Here is a 19000-nt window from a genome sequence, read left to right on the forward strand (position 1 = left end):
ATTAGCATGAACTTTGCCAATATTTTCTTGGTACTTTCTTTGCCAATGCTGTCTTGACTTGAGGCTGGAAGTAAACATGATCTTTGAAGCACTTCTAGATGGGTTATGATAAAGAGAAACAGGTGTGGAGGAGCCAAGCACCTGCTTCATTCCACGGTGACCTTTGAGTAAACTTGACCTTCAAGAAACCTACCAAGGTTGTGATGAGAGTCCATATGTTCATCTGGAAGTAATCTGAATGCAGCTGTTGTCATGAAAACCAAGAATGGGAGGGGGCCTTGTCAGGGCTGGAGTGGGGAGTGTAGTATTGAAATGTATTTGGATTTTGTAGAGCGATGTGAATTGAATGAAGCACATACATGTATGTAGAAGGCATAACCGTAAGATATCCATTGAGGCCTACTCCTGAGATGTTTTACTTTATGGGGTCCGAATGCAGCTTGAGCTCGAAATCCAAGAATGGGGGAGGGGGGCTTGTTAGGGAAGGGGTGGGGAGTGTATTATTGGAATGTATTTAGATTTTGTAGAGCGATGTGAATTGAAGTACATATGTACATGTAGAAGGCACATAAACCATAAGGTTTCCATGCAGGCATACTCCTGTGATGTTTTACTTTATGGGGTCCGAATGCAGCCTGTGCTCGAAATCCAAGAATGGGGGAGGGGGGGGGCTTGTTAGGAATGGGTGGGGGGGTGGGTGGGAGTAATGTATTGGAATGTATTTTGATTTTCTCGAGTAATGTGACAAGAAGTAGAAGACACATTTATGAGCTATACTGTTGTGGGTTTGCCTCACATTCGGCAGCTGTGCACAAAACCCCAAAGTGGGTGGGGTCGTGCAAGGCAAGGCATGCAGGGAAACTGCTGTACATAGATGGTTGGTGTTAGAGGGATGTATTACTACTATAATGTATTTTGATTGTATAATTTGCGCGAAATGTTATTAGTAAGCAAATATAATGTAACAAATATATTAACTTCTGTTGTATACTTCATATACTCAACTGTGTAGACCTACATGTTCACTATAAAGGCCAGCATGAAATTGACTTGTAATAGCTAATACAAGCTTCCTATTTTGTCCCTATACCAAAATATTTGGTAAAAACAGTAACTGAAATTTGAAATTTTCTTGGGAGCTTACATGTGTATTATTTTATCAAAGAGTTATCTTTTTTTTTGTTTTGGTAGATTCATAGATTGCAACTTTTTGACAATCTTGAATTTTATATTTTATTAGGGATAATTAAAGAGATAGTTTGATCCTAGAATGAATTTTATGATATCTTGCAATCAGTTTGCAAAACTCAGTCATACAATCATTTGTTGAGTTGTGCATTTGAGGGTCCAGGTATAGCTGCCATGGACCTAAATCTTAGTTTGGTTTCATCTATTAGAAATGTGTTATGTCTTTACCTCATGATGTTTGTTTTCAAGAACTGTTGTTGTTTCATTGCTATGTAAACTTAAGTTTGCTGTTAGTAGGCCTAGATGGTCCCATATGTACAGCTGCTCTGTAAGATAAATAATTCTTTCCTTTTCTTCTATTCCCTTCTCAGGTGGTGGTGGCAAACGCAAAGGCCGGAGTAAAAAGTGGCGACAGATACTCAAGTTTCCCCACATAACAGAGTGCCAACGCCCTACAGAAAGATTAGGTTCGTATTATCTAGCACTGAAAGGGAGCCAGAGTTCTTTCTGGTGTTGACACCGAGTTGGTTTTTTGGAATGGCAAAACTAGGGTAAAAGTCATAGGTATAGGTATATATGAAAAGATGTATATTTTGGAATTGATGAAGGATTGCAAGATTTGTTTTGACATAGAGGAAGGTCATATCAACTGCTCAGGTCAGAATTCTCCTCAAGGGGGTAAAGTACTTCTAGAGTCAATGTTAAAAGTTTATCTGCAATGTTGTACTGGCTTGATAAGGGGAGGCCCATCAAAATCCTCTCAAGTTTATGAATTTTCCCCTTCTGAATCAGCAAACTACCCCATGGGAAACAATCTTTAAAGTAATTTCTAATGAAAATGCTACATATATAGGCTTTAAACAGTTCCATCTCAAGATAATAATCCTGAGTCAACTGTAGGAGTGGTTGCAATCAACCCCTGTATATTGGTAATCTATCAACCTATAAATTTGCAAGTGAAGAACCACTCTGGTTTTTGCTTGATATAATCAATCTGGATCTAGTATCATCGCTTACGTCCACATAACATACCAGGGGCCCGTTGCAGAAAGAGTTGTATTTAAACGCAAGCCAAAAAATCAATCCCAAGTCCCAAATGCGCGCTGTTCATTGGTTGAAAATCAAGTTACGCATGTTTCTGCAATGGGCCCCAGGTCACATTTTAAACTTGTTGGCCAATGGAATTATGATTTATTGACTCCAAAATTAATCTTAAAATTAATGTAATGAAGGGCTAATCAGGCTAGAATCTGAAGATTGAACTGCCTGTAAAAACCATTTTGTTAATATATAACCTAGATTTGAATGCTTTTCACACTGCATTTCCTTAACCCCGGACTATCCTTAACCCCATACTTTCTTTTTTTTGTTTCACACTGTCTTTCTTAACCCCAGACTATTTGCTTAGCCGGGGCTAACATCTTAACCCCGGACTATCGCACAGCTCATGAATATCGATGATTTTGCCACAGAGCGTGATTAACATGCAATTTCGACTTCTGTGATTGGCTTATGCTTCGCCCCACTTTTCCTTAACCTGGTTTCATTTCACACTGCATCTATTAGCACGGCAATTGTGGTGCTAGCACGGGGCCAGATATTACCGTACTATTTTATACAGTGCTAGCCCACTTTGCTGAATCGTGTGAAAACGAAGTGGGCTAATCTTAATCCTGCGAAAATTGTGCTAAGACTCCCTCCCCCCTTAGCCCCACCAATTTCCTGGGCTGAAGGAAAATATGTGCAGTGTGAAAAGCATAATAGAGTCCTTTTCTAAGCTCCATGAGATTGTAGACCCTGAATTTTTGTATTGTGCTTTTTGCCCTTATTAATTTAGTCCAACACTATCTACTGGGGTAGGCATGCTTTTATTGCCTTCTTCATCACTGCAAGCTCTGCTTTTTGCTGGGCCAACAGCTAGTGTAGGATGACATGTTTATGTTGGGCCAGATGACTTGCAAAGTCATTCAAGTGTGAACAGAAAGTGCATGGAGGATAATATTGTTAGGCTCACCCAAAGTGTCCTTAAAAGTATGAATATGGATTTATTTTGGGCTCTAAAGATCAAACTTAAAGGAATAAAATGTTGAACTTTACCTGCAAGTATTTACATAGGTGGTAAACTTGGCAACATACCATGAATTGGAATACTCCTTGTGGGAATCAGGTCTTTACTACTAATACCAGGAAATGCTATCGGGCCTATATTATTTTAATTTTTGTTTGTGTATATATAATGATATATTTGAGTGCCCCCCCTCCCCCCCCCCCCCCGATAGTGCCAATGGGTATCCTGGAAGGTATACAGAATCATCATCTTGAAGCAAACTTGACAGGAAGATTCCCTGTAGTGAACTAATATTTTGAGGTCAAAGGTCAAATACGATATCAATTTATCTACAGGAAGTGAGCAAGACAAGGAACATTGTGCACATCACCATGTTCTTTGAATGTATACTGATCTTTTTCTAGTCTAATCCAGTTTTAATGTCATTCATGCTACATTCCATTCCAAGCCTTGTTGCTTTAGGAATCACCCTAATTCTTTTAATAATTGATTTGCAATCTTGAATTTTGAAATATCAGGTACCTCCCTTTACTGATTTTTGTCCTCAAATTTATGCAATTTGTTCAGCTTATTACTGAAAATGAATGAGCCTTTACTTGGATTCCTTATGTGTGAATTTGAAATAGTATATACATTTTTTTTTCATGCAGGGTTTTAATAAATTCAAGGCCATCACAGGCCATGGTTGTGGATGACCTTTCAATTGGCCTTCGTACCCCTCTCATTGGCCCTTGGGATTTTACTTTTCTTTATTTTTTTAATAATTTGTGCTGTAATAAAGAAATGTTCCTAGCACAGAAATGTGGCATCACCCGGCCAGTAATATATTAATTTTAGGTATTTTTAGTGTAATCATACATGTATGATCTAATTACATAAGACAATATGGTGAGTTGTAAATATGATATTTAAATAGCAGATATTAGAATACAGAAGATATCTATATTCTTTGGAGCAACTGCAAGGTTCCAAATGGAATGTAGCATTTTTAACCAATTGGATACCATATGCTGGTGCTGTAATGGAAAATTTAATGTGTTAGCAGGCAAGGGGGTTAAACCAAAAACAATTCAGCTTTTGCAAAATGCAATCTAGATTTGCGTATGTAGTGCATGGACGTTCTTTCAACTCAATTTCTTGACTTGAGGTCTCCTTTGTGCAGTGGAGCAGAGTTGATCCTTGGTCAAACTCGTGTGGCGTGATTTGATGCAATTGATTTTTGTTGTAGACACGGGTATAAGAGATAGGAGACGAACTCCTCTCTATGCTTGTAGGAAGCGTATGATGAGATATATTATCGTGATCTCCTTGCGTTGTAAATCATCACTCCTATCTAAACATACAGTATATACGACACACACATGCTCACACACACTGGATGATACGGTAGCCAGCCGGCGTCACATGTATATGGATGCAACGGCGCTCATCCGCCCTACACAGAGATACACATATATACACACATGCATGATATTGGTGGGGATGCTGGCCGGGGAGAAAAGCGAGTGTGAGGGGGGAGAGTGGGAGAGAGAGGTTGGAGGAGCCTCTCGCGCCCGGTAGCTACAGGCTGAAATAATGGATGTAAAGTTAGTGGTAAGTCAGTGAATAACAGCAAGCATTAGCACTGTGGAATTCAATTCATCTGAGTGAGAAGGAGGATGGATGGAAGTTTGGATGAGAATGTATATGGAAAGGAAAGAATGTTATGATGGAGGGGGGACAATTTACAGGAACAAGGGGGCTGAGAAATGGAAATCAAACACACAGGTCAAGTAATAAATACACGGGTCCCTACTGAGTTTTGATGTATTGTGGAAAGGGTGAAAGAGAAAAAAATATTGAAAAGAAGTGGGAAATAGTGCACTCAACCATATCTTGAGAATTCATTTCTTAATAAGTATAAATAAGCAATTTTAATCATTCCAAATGTATATATATAAATATATATATTGGAAAAAAGATACGTTGAATTCAAATTAGTATGTTCCAGAGACAGGTACTCTTTTTCTATTATGTGCCCTTTTTCTTTTCAAATATCATGTCTTGCGACTTTTGGTCTTTTGACACCTTTTCTCATTGTTTTCATATTTGAACTCCTCAATGCAATCTGAGCAAGAAAAAGTAACTCTTTTATTCATTCTTTTACTTTGCACATTTGTACAACAATATAGTTAAATGGTCCGCTATGACAATACCTAGAGGCATCTTGAAAGGCGTGTGTACTTGATAAATCCACACTCATATTTGATATTAATGCCATACAATGATTTTACACCGTTTAAAAAAAAAATAAAATGTGAAGAAATAAATAATAGCATAATACTTATGAGCAGAGTAGAATCCTGTAGTCTAGCATAAAGAAATACAGAACTTTCAAAGAAAAAGAGAGGACATAGAAGAGAGAATAAGATGGGAGAGGTGAAGAAATATCTATCATGCATAGAGATACATAACCTGAAGAAGTGGATTCAGAAAGGCATGAATGATGATGATGTATTGTATTGCATGTAAGTCAATTAGAGCCAATTCATTGAAATTTTGGGGATCACAATGTTCAAGGCTTCATTCTTAGCTTCCTATGTTCACTTTCACTCTCATATTTGTCTATTTATTATTACATTTGAAGTATAATACTCCTGGTTTTGTCAACAAACTTTCAGTTGAATTCAACTTCATTGCACCAAAGCAATATTAACAAACACTGATGTGATGTATTGTACATAGTCTTGTTACTACATACATATAGACTGATGAAGTATTGCTTGGCAGGTAATAACTAGGGGGCTGTTTCATAAAGCTGTTCATAAGTTAAGAACGACTTTAAGATCGACTGGTGATTCTTTCTTACCCGCTAAATCATCGCCTATGGTGTATACCATTTACCAAAAGAAAGGATCCCCAGTCGTTTTTATCTTACGAACAGCTTTATGAAACACCCACCAGGAAGGAAAGTGTCTGTATTATAACCAACCGTTATCATAACATTTCAGCATAATGTAAAAATGATTAAATTGACAATACAAAAGCAAACAACAAATTGAAGGGGGGGGGATGTCAAGTGTTTGATAGGACAAATCAACAAAAATGAATAACTAAAGTCATATTACATGATAACTAGCAAGAATGTAATTATATTCTTTACCTTTCTTTTCTCTTAATTGATTCTGACTTCTTGATGGAAGGTGGAAGAGAATTTAAAGTTTGATATGAAAATAAATCATTTTGTTGTATTGCCAAATAGAAGAGTTACTATGGGGTTGCTTTTCTTTCCTTGATGTCTTGGCTCTTCTTGTAATTCATTGAGACAGTTTGAGCAACATGTAGGCCTACACTGTACTTGCGTCTAGAGATGATCCATGGTGGAGCAAGCTATTGTGGGTTACATGCAGGTGTTATTGTACATTGTGATAATGGAAAGGGAACCCGTGGGGGGGGGGGGCACTTCCATTGACGAGTGGATACCATGCGCGACCACGGGGTCTTGAAAAGCACCCTAACAACGTATTTTCCATATTCTGAAAATGCACCCCTTAACAAGTATTGGAAACAAAATGATACTCTTAGCAAGTATTCCCTCAAATGAACCCCTAAACAAGTACAGAGATATTTTATTGTTATGTCACGCGTCTGTCGGTCGTCGGTTTTACCTTTAGACACCATTATTTTGATTTAGTACGGCCCCACCTTCCACACCTCGCGCAAATCAGACTCTTAACACGTAGTGTTGGGGCAAAAAGGACATCCTATATAAAACATTTTGATTTTGTTTTATCATCCCCGCATATTTGACCCTAAACACATATATTTTTCCGAGCGAAATAGATACCCTTTTTTCAATATTTTTGTGTTTTTGACACCCTTATCACGTTACGTACGTAACGTGCCCTTTCGTGAAAAAGACATCCTTTTTACGTGTCTTTTTGGTCGCGCATGGTATCCACTCGTCAATGTAAGTGGCCCCCCCCCCCCCCGGAAAGGGAACAGGAGTAAAAAGAGAGCATTGTGAGCATACAATTGAAAAAATATCTTTTTTTTGCTATTTTTTCTAAACTGTGATCCCCATTTTGCTATAATTGGTATGCCCTCTTGTAAAAAATCAAAATTTTATATTTCATCTAGTGTGAATGCATTAAAAAGATTTAAGTGTTACATGTTTGGTTCCATGACATTTGATCCAGTGACAATTGCTCTGATGGAAAATCTGCTACTTGAAACCCAAACATAACATCTAACCTTTAAACCTTAAACCCTAGAAATCCTTATCTTTATTATTCTGAACCAAAAACTCTACTAGAACTTTAAATTCCATGCCCAAAGAACGAAGCAAATGTCGCAGTCTGAGCATACATGTATGTCATGTCTCTTTTATAGTTTGTGAAGTGTGAATGGACTACCGTACTAGTGACATTCCCAGGACAGCTTGTTGTTTTTTATTGCTTGGGGCAAGTGGTGAAACTGGGTCACTCCATTAGGCAGTCGACCCAACATCTGCGTGTTTACACTCTCAGCAGCGATGTTGCCAGTCTTATTAGGCCGGCCTTAGATACCAAAATCATTGTCACTTTTTGAGTGTTCAGAAGTAGAAAAATCTGCGTATATTACGGTTCAAACTACTTCCTCAGATTCAGCAAAATGGTCATGAGAGCAGGGCCCTGTCTTTAATACAAAGAGATACAATTGACCCCATCAATCTCAAGTATATGGAAATCCATCAGTGTCATAATTTTGTTTTTTAGGAAATTTGCACAATGTCCTTTGAAAACAAAGAGAATCATACTGAATTGTCAAGAAAACAGTGAATGTATGAAAATACATCATTTCCAGGAAATATTTTCGACAAACGTGTATTTTAGATGTTGACATCGCTGGCTTTCCATAGTTGCGATTAATCGGATGAATTGTAACTCTTAGTAAGACGGGCCCAGGAAAACACATATTGGTCTTGGAGTGCAGATGTACACGATGCATTACACATTTTTTTTATGCATTGGGTACTGCATTGCTGTGGTACTTGCATATTGTTGCAATGTATTTTTTTTGCAGAAAAAACTTCTTCCTCAGTTCCTTCCCAATGCATACTGGTACACACATTGGACTTGGGACAAATGTGCAAAACACATTATTATGCTGTGTCAAAAACTGTTGCCATGGTAACAGGATATTATAGTTTTCCATTCATAAAGGTATGTTTCTCACATATGGCTGTCGCGATAGGGTAGGAGAATATTTTATTCATGCTCTGTAAACTATTCTTAATACATATCGAAGTATTTCTATATTGGGAAGTTTGGCATGTAGTACTAGTAGGCCTTGTTTTACATGATCTATATTGGTGAATGAGAGTGTTTTGCTTTTGAGACATTCTTGTGATCCATTTTGTTCCCTAGCATCATAAATATTGAAAGTCTAACATTGACAAATACATGCATGTTATCTTTCTATTGGGTAGATGAAACACATGACAAAAATGTTGCATACAAAAAAAAGGGACTAGGAAATGCATTTCTAGGCTTCAGCTGATGTTATCTTTAATGCAACTGTGGCATATTGCCCATAACAGCCACCCCCATTTACTAACGCCAAATAAATCTATTCATACAAACATTGCCCCAGTTCTCATTAATTTACCTAAAATGGTTACCAAATCAAGATAATTTAGAGAAGTCATAAAAACTACCATTCTAGCTCCATCACATGTTTGTCTGTTGAAGGTCAGTCATCCAAAATGTATTTTAAATGTCAAATATATTTGGTTCACTCTCATTTTGCCAAGCAGTAATTTCTACTCAATTTGATTTGGATATGTGTGTTCTGCAGGGGGTACCAATTGAATGTAAGCTCCGATATTTTTTCGCTCTCTACCATGACTCAAATCAAATTCTGAAGTAATAGTTTCAGAAAGGGTTGATCGAGGTCAAACAAGGATATGTCTACGTTCTTCCTCAGCCATCTAAGTTTTGAAAAAAAGAAATATTGCTTTTCGATTCTGTATGGATTGTGGGAGACATTGAAGGTATTGGTATAATTTATTCCCCATATCACAATAAAAAACAATACAAGGTAAATAATAAAATCAAATGTATAGTGAAATTGCTTAATAAACTCACTCAGCTTTGTAATATACCAATGCTTTTCTTCCTTGGGGTCCAGAATATTTTTAACAACAGTTACTGTACATGACAAAAAAATTTACAAATCCAAGCAAGATACTTGACATAAACAATAATGAAAAACAACAACAATTCAAGAGAACAAGTCATACTCACCCATCCCAAAACTTTCCCTCCACCCCCCCCCCCCCACCTTGTCACACTATTTCTTTTACAGATGAGAGCAAGGCTGAATTTTCTGAATTAGATCTCAATAGTAAAAAAATGAATAAGATGTAGCACTCAGAAAACCACCTTCCATTATGTTAAAAATAACAGTAAACTGTTTCAGATTTGTATATTAAAAAAATGCATGAAATAATTTTTTTTTGTGCTCAAGCTAAAACTGATCTCAAATGCATAAAACTGAGATTTCATTTAGCATTTATTTTAACACTTAAAAAGCAATCAATTGAAATGTATTTTCATTTTTTTTACCCAGATTTCCCTGTTTTGAATTTAAACAGATTTGTTTTCCGTGAAGGCGGCAGTATATCTTACAATATTTCCTAATAAGACTATTATAGGTATTAGATTTTAAAATAGAAGTGACTGTACTTTCATCTCTAGTATGTCTTTGTTATTTTGTAATTGATACAATTTTGTAATAAATACAATCCTATAAACATGGTTTTCAAAGATTGCTTTTCAGTCAAATGTTCGTTGGTTATGAAAGTAAACTTGTTTCATAACGTGAACAGTAAACAATTAAAAATATACATTTTGAAAGGTGATTTTGCAGAATCAAGGAAACTGAATGTCCTTTGAAAGCAACAGAGATCGCAATTTAAAGGTCAAGTCCACCTCAGAAAAATGTTGATTTGAATCAATAGAGAAAAATCAGACAAGCACAATGCTGAAAATTTCATCAAAATCGGATGTAAAATAAGAAAGTTATGACATTTCAAAGTTTCGCTTATTTTCAACAAAATAGTTATATCAACGAGCCAGTTACATCCAAATGAGAGAGTCGATGATGTCACTCACTCACTATTTCTTTTGTTTTTTATTGTTTGAATCATTCAATATTTCAATTTTTACGAATTTGAAGATTAGGACCTCCTTCCCTGATGCACAAAATGTTAAATGGAATTCCACGTGTTCAGGGAGGAATGAAACTTCATTTCACATGACAATGATGAGAAAATAAAAATATTTCATATAATAAAATACAAAAGAAATAGTGAGTGAGTGATGTCATCAACTCTCTCATTTGGATGTAACTGGCTCGTTCATATAACTATTTTGTTGAAAATAAGCAAAACTTTAAAATGCCATAACTTTCTTATTTTACATCCGATTTTGATGAAATTTTCAGTGTTATGCTTGAGGAATTTTTCTCTTTTTATTCAAATCAAGTTTTTGTTGGGGTGGACTTGTCCTTTAATGTACTGGTAACAGGGCTTCTTCCAGTACTTACATGTATTTCATACACTCTGAAATTGACCTGTATTTCCTGGGTCAAACTCTTATCTGCCATATGTGTTGGGTGGGCTGAAAAAGAGTGGAAACAATTCAGTTGAGTGCTGTCCTGAAATAACCATGTTTATCTGTTTTTTTTTACATTCTGATTTATGATTCTAGCCTTAAAATAAGATGAAATAAACCCACTAAAGTTTCAAGGTCATTATTTAGAATGAGTTATTATGATGCCCAATGTACAGTTATGTAATTTTTTTCCTTTTTTATTCTCGACTGTTCTGAATTTTTTATATCACTCTACTGAAAATGTAATGATGATATAGAATTGATGAAGTCTTGAATAATGCTGTACTCAAGATTTTGCTATAATTTCTTTGATCATAATGCTATTAAATCTCATATGAACGTTTATGACTCATTTGTTGTTGAATAATGCAGTATGTCTGAGCCCATTCCAGCCCCCTGCTCTCACTTATCGTTCAGATCCTGATACTTTCAATTCTGTAACAGCTACATACATGAAAACCTGATACATTTGAATGAATCATGCCCCTGTATTGCTTGTAGTCTTACACGTATCATTCCAATGACATTAAATTACCCCATAATGCAAGCCGTGCAGAAACAGTGACATATACCCACTTTCTATCAAAACTAGAAATATGATAGCACCTATTTGGGCACTTCTCTGGTTCAGTCAGCGGCAGCGGCGAAAGGAAATTTATGCTGGTGCTCCCGTTACGTGTTGTAGAATAGCAACCATTCTAAGAACTCACCTACATGTATGCATGCACATTCAACAGGCATATATAATGGGTGATTTTATATTGATTAGTAGATTCCTAATAAAGTCAAGAACCTCGTACTCACGTTGTCACGTACTAGACTTGCATGTACCATGATTATAAGCTGTAGTCTTGTATTTTTGGCATATAGAACATCAATCTTACCAAATTAATTTTATCACATCAAAGAATTTTACATTGTTTTTTTCTAGTTGATTTTTTATCAGGTTGGTTGATATTTCACCTGCATTGTAGGTAATATTCATAAGGCTGTTTGTTAAAGTAGTAACGCATAACTTTCTGCACAACTGGAAACTGTTTTGTGCCAAGTCAGCTGCATATTAGGACTTAGCACAAGCAGGCCAAAATTTTTTTTTTAATTTTGGGGTACTTCTTTTCACAACTTCTTTTTTTTAAACTGCAACAGTGATTAAGCTGTAACATTGCAGTGAATCAGGCTTTTCCACAGCTCTTTTTTATATGTTCTAGGGCTCTTTGAACATTTCAGGTAGCCACAGAGTAATTTTTCCCTAAAGGGTCACTAGTTGGTCAAGTCATTTGTAACATACATGAATAGCTTGATGAAACAGCTCCTGATGCATGTACTGATTTTTATTGTGTTTTGATATTAATGATCATGATTTAATTCTTCATCGTTGTGTTTTCACTTCTTCTCTTGACAGAATTTGAGAGTATATGTGATGAGCAGCCGATAGGCAGGGCACTGTTCAGGGAGTTTTGTGATACAAAACCAGAGCTCAAAAGGGCCATCACATTCTTAGATACAGTTGTAAGTATTTATTTTGAATAGAAATAACCAAGCCTATGCTGTGTACTATAAGTTGAGGTTATCATGCCTTTGCCACTTATTTTTATGTATTTCAGACTTGGGTGAAAATCATTGATTTGTGCTCAGTGAAGTGACGTCCAATACCAGTTCTTCTCGTCCATTCTCCTTCCTTTCATTATCCTCTCCCCTCCACTCTGTGCTCTTTCTCTTCCTCCCTAGACCTCCCCTTCCTCTTCCCCCTCTCCTTTCCGCCCCTTCTCCTCTCCCCCTCCCCTCTTCCCCTTCTTCCTTTTCTCTCCTTTCCCCTCCTTTTCTTCCCCCTTATCCTCTTATTTCTCTTCTCCCTCACACTTGCCCTCCAAGGCCCTTCTACTGCCGTCAATAAAAAAAGCAAGCTACAATTTTACATTATACCTTGAGCTCAATGTTATGCAATCTGTTATGAAGGCCTTGATTTGATTTTTTGTAGATGATTGCGGAAACATTTTAAGCATCCAAAAGTTTTCTGCAACGAATATGATTGCCACATCTGATCCGATACGATCACCAAGATTATAGCGTGATTTAAGACCACGGTTTCAATCATGATGTGAATTGTGACAGTGGGGACTAGGTATACCCTAGAAAGGACACAACCCAATGGCCCGAATTCACAAAGGTGGTTTTGAAAACCCACTGTTGAGTCCATGGTTTATGCAGATTTTGTGTATACATTACGCTTATTTTACCGCGTATATTAAAAAATTTCCAATGCTGACGCGCGCTTTTGTCACAGTGCTCCAAATTCATGCCTGTTGCCCTGGTTATCCACGCTATTCATTCATGAGTCCACTCTTCAAACAGTGGACTCATGAATAAAATAGCGTATCTAACCATGGTAACAGGCGTCAATTTGGCGCACTGACAAAAGCGCGCATCAGCATAGGACATTTTTTATATACGCGCTAAATTAAGCGTAATTTATACCGGAAATCTGCATAAACTATGGATTCAACCACAGGTTTTCAAAACCACCTTTGTGAATTCGAGCCAATTTGTTTTAGAATTATTTAAAGGACAAGTCCATCCCAACAAAAAATTGATTTGAATAAAAAGAGAAAAATCCAACAAGCATAACAGAGAAAATTTCATCAAAATCGGATGTAAAATAAGAAAGTTATGACATTTTAAAGTTTCGCTTAATTTCACAAAATAGTTATATGTACATCCTTTTCGGTATGCAAATGAGACTGATGATGTCATCCACTCACTATTTCTTTTGTACTTTATTATATGAAATATGACATATTCTAATTTTCTCCTCATTGTCAAGTAAAATAATGATTAATTCCTCCCTGAACATGTGGAATTAGCATTGTTTAAATACTATATGGTTCAATCAAGTTGTCTTTACTGTCAAATCTGTAAAAAATGAAATATTGTTTAATTCAAACAATAAAGAACAAAAGAAATAATGAGTGAGGGACATCATCAACTGGTCTTATTTGCATGTCACTGAGTTGCGCATATCACTGTTTTGTGAAAAATTAATGAAATTTTAAAACAAGGCTCGACATTAGCAGTGGCCCGGTGGCCCGGGGCCACCAAAAATTCATCCGGGCAACCATTCTTGAAAAAATGTTAAGTCTTGGTGGCCCGAATCGGGCAACCAATAATTTTCAAAGTAGCGTAATTTTTCTCCCGATTTTGCATGCATTTATCAACTTTCTACTGTTCAAATTGCAAGTCAATTCGTCATGCGCCTTTTTTGTTAATCTACACACAAATACACACACACACAAAGAGTGCATAGTCATGACAGTATAACTATTATGCAGCCGGCCGCGCCGGCTGTCTGGCTGAGCTTTGCAGCGTATGCATGAAACCACTGCAGGTAGCTAGCTGTGCGCTTGCAGACTACTCAGACTCAGGGAGCTGCGATACGAAGTGTTACTGCTAAGTAATCTTCCCAGAACTTTGAAAATGTACGTCAAAGTCACATTTTACACCAATAAAATGCCCTTCTACAGTCCATATTACTGAAACCTGATTATTTGCAAGCATAAAAAGGAGGAATTATGACCTCTCTTTTGACTCAAAAAGACCGATTTCCAAATGCATTAATACACATAAAACACATAGGTGAGTACATCACAGTCCCACGTGTGCATTTGTATCTATGTTGATATTTGGTTTATTTCGAAGCTGTGTCTCTTCTAGCCAAAAATAAATAGACAGCTTCTTTCTTTCTTGTTTATAAATGACTTCTTAAACCACTCTTGAGGAAGTAAATACTTTGGGAAGGCATTTCATTGATATGAAATGTGAATTTTTTCCATCATTTTGTCAAATATAGGGAAGGAATTTTCTGTTTTTTCCAGATAACTTTTGCCGTTTTCCTATTTTTTTCTTTCATTTTTTTTTACAGTGATTAAACCATTTATACCCCTTGCCATTGAATATACCTGATTAAAGAACACATTTCTACTGAATAATAATAATAATTTCCCCCATTTTTTGATAATTTTGCCTTATTCACTTTTCTTACAGTTTCTTTTTTTTTTTCAATTATTTTTTCCTGTTTTGTTTTTTCTTTCTTTATTTTTTCTTTTGTTTTACTTCACTTATTCATTTTTACAATTTATGTTTTCTTTTTTTCAATATACTATTCTAAAAATTATTTTTGTTTATTTCCCCCTTTTACACATTGTTCTAATTCTGCAGCATATTTTTCTGTGATTTTCTCCTGCTATAATATGCTGGAAAAGAGAAAATAAACTGGATTTGGGGCCTGCATAATCTAGGTTTTACGATCAAAAAGGAAGAAAGGAAAAATCATTGTTTTGTAAATCTATCTGAGTTTGCTATATGCACTATTTATTTACTTTACCATTATGAGTGTGTGTCTATACGGAGATTAAAAGTCCACACATCCTGGGAACAATACAATTCTTTTATTCTCTTTCAATCATTTCATATTTACAATGATAGAACAATTTATATATTACCACAAAATAAGCAAAGTAAAATAACAGCAAGCATGATTTTCATACAAGATGTACACTACAAAGAATAGTGGTACGTGGTAGTGACTGCAGAATATTTCAGTTTGTTTTATTCATTTTTAATTAATGTTTTTCTTTATTTTTTCGGGCCACCAAACTTTACTAATGGGCCACCAAAAAAATTTTTTTGAAGGGTTTGGTGGCCCGAACGGGCCACCACCAAAAAAAGTTAATGTGGAGCCTTGTTTTAAAATGTCATAACTTTCTTATTTTACATTTGATTTTGATAAAATTTTCAGCATTATGCTAGTTTGATTTTGCTCTTTCTATTCAAATCAACATTTTTCCGGGGTGGACTTGACCTTTAATGTTAAAAAGTATAAACTCAATAAAGAGAATTGATATCTCACACTTGAAACCAGTTTTCATTTCTTGATAGCCCTACCCATTCCATAATATCAGAATGCTATATTGAAATTGTCAATCTTGGCGGAGGCACTTATGAATGGGCAAACCTATGAATTTATTTCAATGAATAAACAGTTCTTCTCCAATATCACTTCTGCATGATAACATCGAATTAATTCCACTCTTTGAACAACAAGGTGAAAATAACTACTTATAATGTTTCTTTCCAATCATTCATAATGAGATTTTCAATCGAGCTTCCATCGACATGTGAAAAGAAGAATTCCCTAATTTTTTTAAAGTATGTGTATGGCACTAGCTTTTGGCTATGATGGTTGTATTCTTTCAATTGTACATGATTGGAAAGCTTGCGTTTTCTGGGTGTGAGATCTTCGAAAGCCACAGTGATGACCTTTTCTCAGTTGTAACGTTTAAAGGCCCGTATGTACTGTCAGAAATTGGATATGGGGATGGCTAATTGGGAATATATCTGTTATTAAATTGGGGCAGCCATTCATCAGTATTGAGATCTTCATGCTCTAGTTGGGCTGTAGCCTGGTGTCCAGTCACTTTTATCATTATAGTTTATGAAAAGACAGGGTCTGGTGTATGCAGACTATTTTCTCATGCTGCTAGGCCTTGCCACTGAAATAAGATTTTGTATGTAGCCTAACATCACACCTGTACAATTTATTTTTCCTTTCGAGGTAAAAGAAATGCTACGTGTAGACAAGGGGTGGATAGCCCCTAAATTTCAACTCAGTGTCAAAGGTCATAATTCTCAAGTTCATGAACTCTTAGATTTAGTATGAAGGTTTATCCTCAAGTTCTTATTTAGGTTGTTAAAGATAATTCCAGTTTTGGTAACGATCTCAAAATGACCTTTTACAGAATCTAATATAATGACCACCCAAGTGTCTGTTTTATGAATAAAAAATATGTACCGAAGGATTCTGGAAGAAATTGTGTAATTGCTTCGGTCACTTCCGTCGGGTCTTTATTCCAGCAATAATAATACACTGTCCCACATGTGCGTATCTGTGTTGGTGATCTTCAGTGTGATCGTTTTTCAGCTTAGATTTTATGATTTCACAAAGTTCATTTTATGTAACTGTACCAGATCTAGATCCACGATGATATAGTCATACTTAACCTTGGTTTTACAGACTTTCTCACGAAATTAGTGTTTTACTGCAATTATTTTGCTTTAAAGTTTTCAGCTATTTTCCTTTTAAAGGTTGGTAGATGGCAAAGAGGGCTATTAATATTGTTTTGAATCAAAGGTCAAGCAAGAAGGTTAGGTGTGATCAGTTGAGATGTTTCACCTTAAGCAAATCTAATTAATTGGTATGACTGCAACAAGCAGGACAACACGTACTGTACATGTATAGTATTACAACTAACATCTCAGTAAGAAAATTATTGTGTCTGTGCACTAGACTAGAGTTCGCAATCGGCGTCCAATAAAATGAATGCCTGTACTCATTAGTGTGATGACACTTCCAGATCCAAGTAATGTGCTGCTCTGCAAAAATGCATTGACCCATTTTAATATTTCCATTATATTGCTTGAATAATATCCACCTAGCTCCATCAAACTGATAATGGAAATATCTCTATGATTGCTCGGGAGTTCTGTCTCCATCTAAAGAAATCAAGAATGTTTCATATTAGCTCGTCAAACCTCAGGCACACTACTAAACTAATGGCTGCATTTAAGGGAATATTGAACCCAGTATCGCAAACATTTAATCAATCAGGATTTACATGTACGTTTCTGTGATTAGAGCATTCGTGCCATTTCATTTTCATTAGGGATGATTCTGACCCAATATCTCCTTTGCTGTTTCACAAGACATTCTGGCAGTTTGACATCTTTCATTTGATTGAACTTGGCAAAGTCTTTTTCGGATGTTAGTATTGATCTCTTTGGGAACGATTGTGTCCAACAGATTTTGGCTACTGTGGTTGTGTAAAGTCATGTTTTAAAACGCTACTTTTGGGGCATTTGAGGGTTGGGTTCTGACATGCTTGAATGCCACAATGTTAGATCAAATATGTTTTACAGTCTCATTTTCTTGGCCAAAAATAGTTGTTTGGATGCAGCATTGTAATGACAGACTTTCATGCCAGGGAATGTTATTTTTAATCTTTGTTTGTATTTTGATATGACCGGGGTATGATAATATCCAGTAGCAAGTGAGAACCAGTATGTGCAAAAAATTAAATTACACATATTGCTAGACAACTAATTGGCCATGGTGTCTGCATCGTCATTGAATCAACTGTTACATAAAAAATGTCATAGTCACTCGTTATAAAGATACAATTTGAATATGTTCTACATGTTTATGATGATCTATGATAACTACTACTGCAGCCCTGCATACAAATTGTATTAAAGTATGTGACAACATGAGACTAGATGAGACACATGAACGTGTTGTGTTCATTATAAAATAACTTTTCAAGGTAACTTTAATACATCTGTGGCAAAAAATGGCAACTTATATACTTATGACAAAAGCTCATGAAATTTGTAAAGAAATAAGAATTGGAGCTTCTTTTTTTTTGTGGGGGGGGGCTCTCAATTTTATGACTAGAAACTAGGGTGTCGATGTTCTGAAAATCCAGTCTTGAGGAAAGTTTTTCCTTTCTAAAAATCCTTGCACTATTATTGTTGAACTCATACAAAAAATTCTCTTATCTATGGTTGTTTCATAATTGTTATTTATGTTTTCTTCAGAGTCGCTCTCTTATAAATTGTTATTGATATTTTTTTCAGAGTCGCTATGAAGTTTCTTCACAGGATGACAGGAGCAGACAAAGTCATGAAATCTTTCATCAATATATATCACAAGAGGTAGGAAACATTTTTATAATTGCTCTTGAGTGGTTCATCAGATATGTCACATTTAATACATGTATCATGAATGAATTGGTTCGTGATCTATTATTATGGTGCTATGTTCTTAGTTGATCTCTGATATTTATAAAAGAATCCTTTATTTTTATCATTACATTTGTGTGTGTTACAAAAATGCAAGTGTTACAGTTTTTTATATGTCAAATAACTTTCTCTTTGGAGCATATTAAAATGGACATGTACTACAGTCATGACACCAGCTTTGCTTCAGATCAACTTCGGTGATCAGGTTTGTCTGTCATCCCAAAAGCAAAACCAGTATTTGCCCACTCACTGTATT

General features: G+C 35.8%; 1 protein-coding gene across 2 annotated transcripts in view; it reads left to right on the top strand.

Annotated features, from left to right (window-relative positions):
• The window catches only part of LOC121424943 (G protein-coupled receptor kinase 5-like), a 79119-nt gene that overhangs the window by 26063 nt on the left and 34056 nt on the right, over positions 1-19000 (top strand). For both annotated transcript variants that reach the window (XM_041620840.1, XM_041620841.1), the window contains 3 exons: positions 1560-1655; positions 12296-12402; positions 18580-18657. In XM_041620840.1, coding sequence (XP_041476774.1) covers positions 1560-1655; positions 12296-12402; positions 18580-18657 — 281 coding nt within the window. The remainder of the gene's footprint in view (positions 1-1559; positions 1656-12295; positions 12403-18579; positions 18658-19000) is intronic.

The sequence above is a fragment of the Lytechinus variegatus genome, chromosome 12 (assembly GCF_018143015.1).
Source record: "Lytechinus variegatus isolate NC3 chromosome 12, Lvar_3.0, whole genome shotgun sequence".
In the NCBI taxonomy this organism is placed as follows: Eukaryota; Metazoa; Echinodermata; class Echinoidea; order Temnopleuroida; family Toxopneustidae; genus Lytechinus; species Lytechinus variegatus.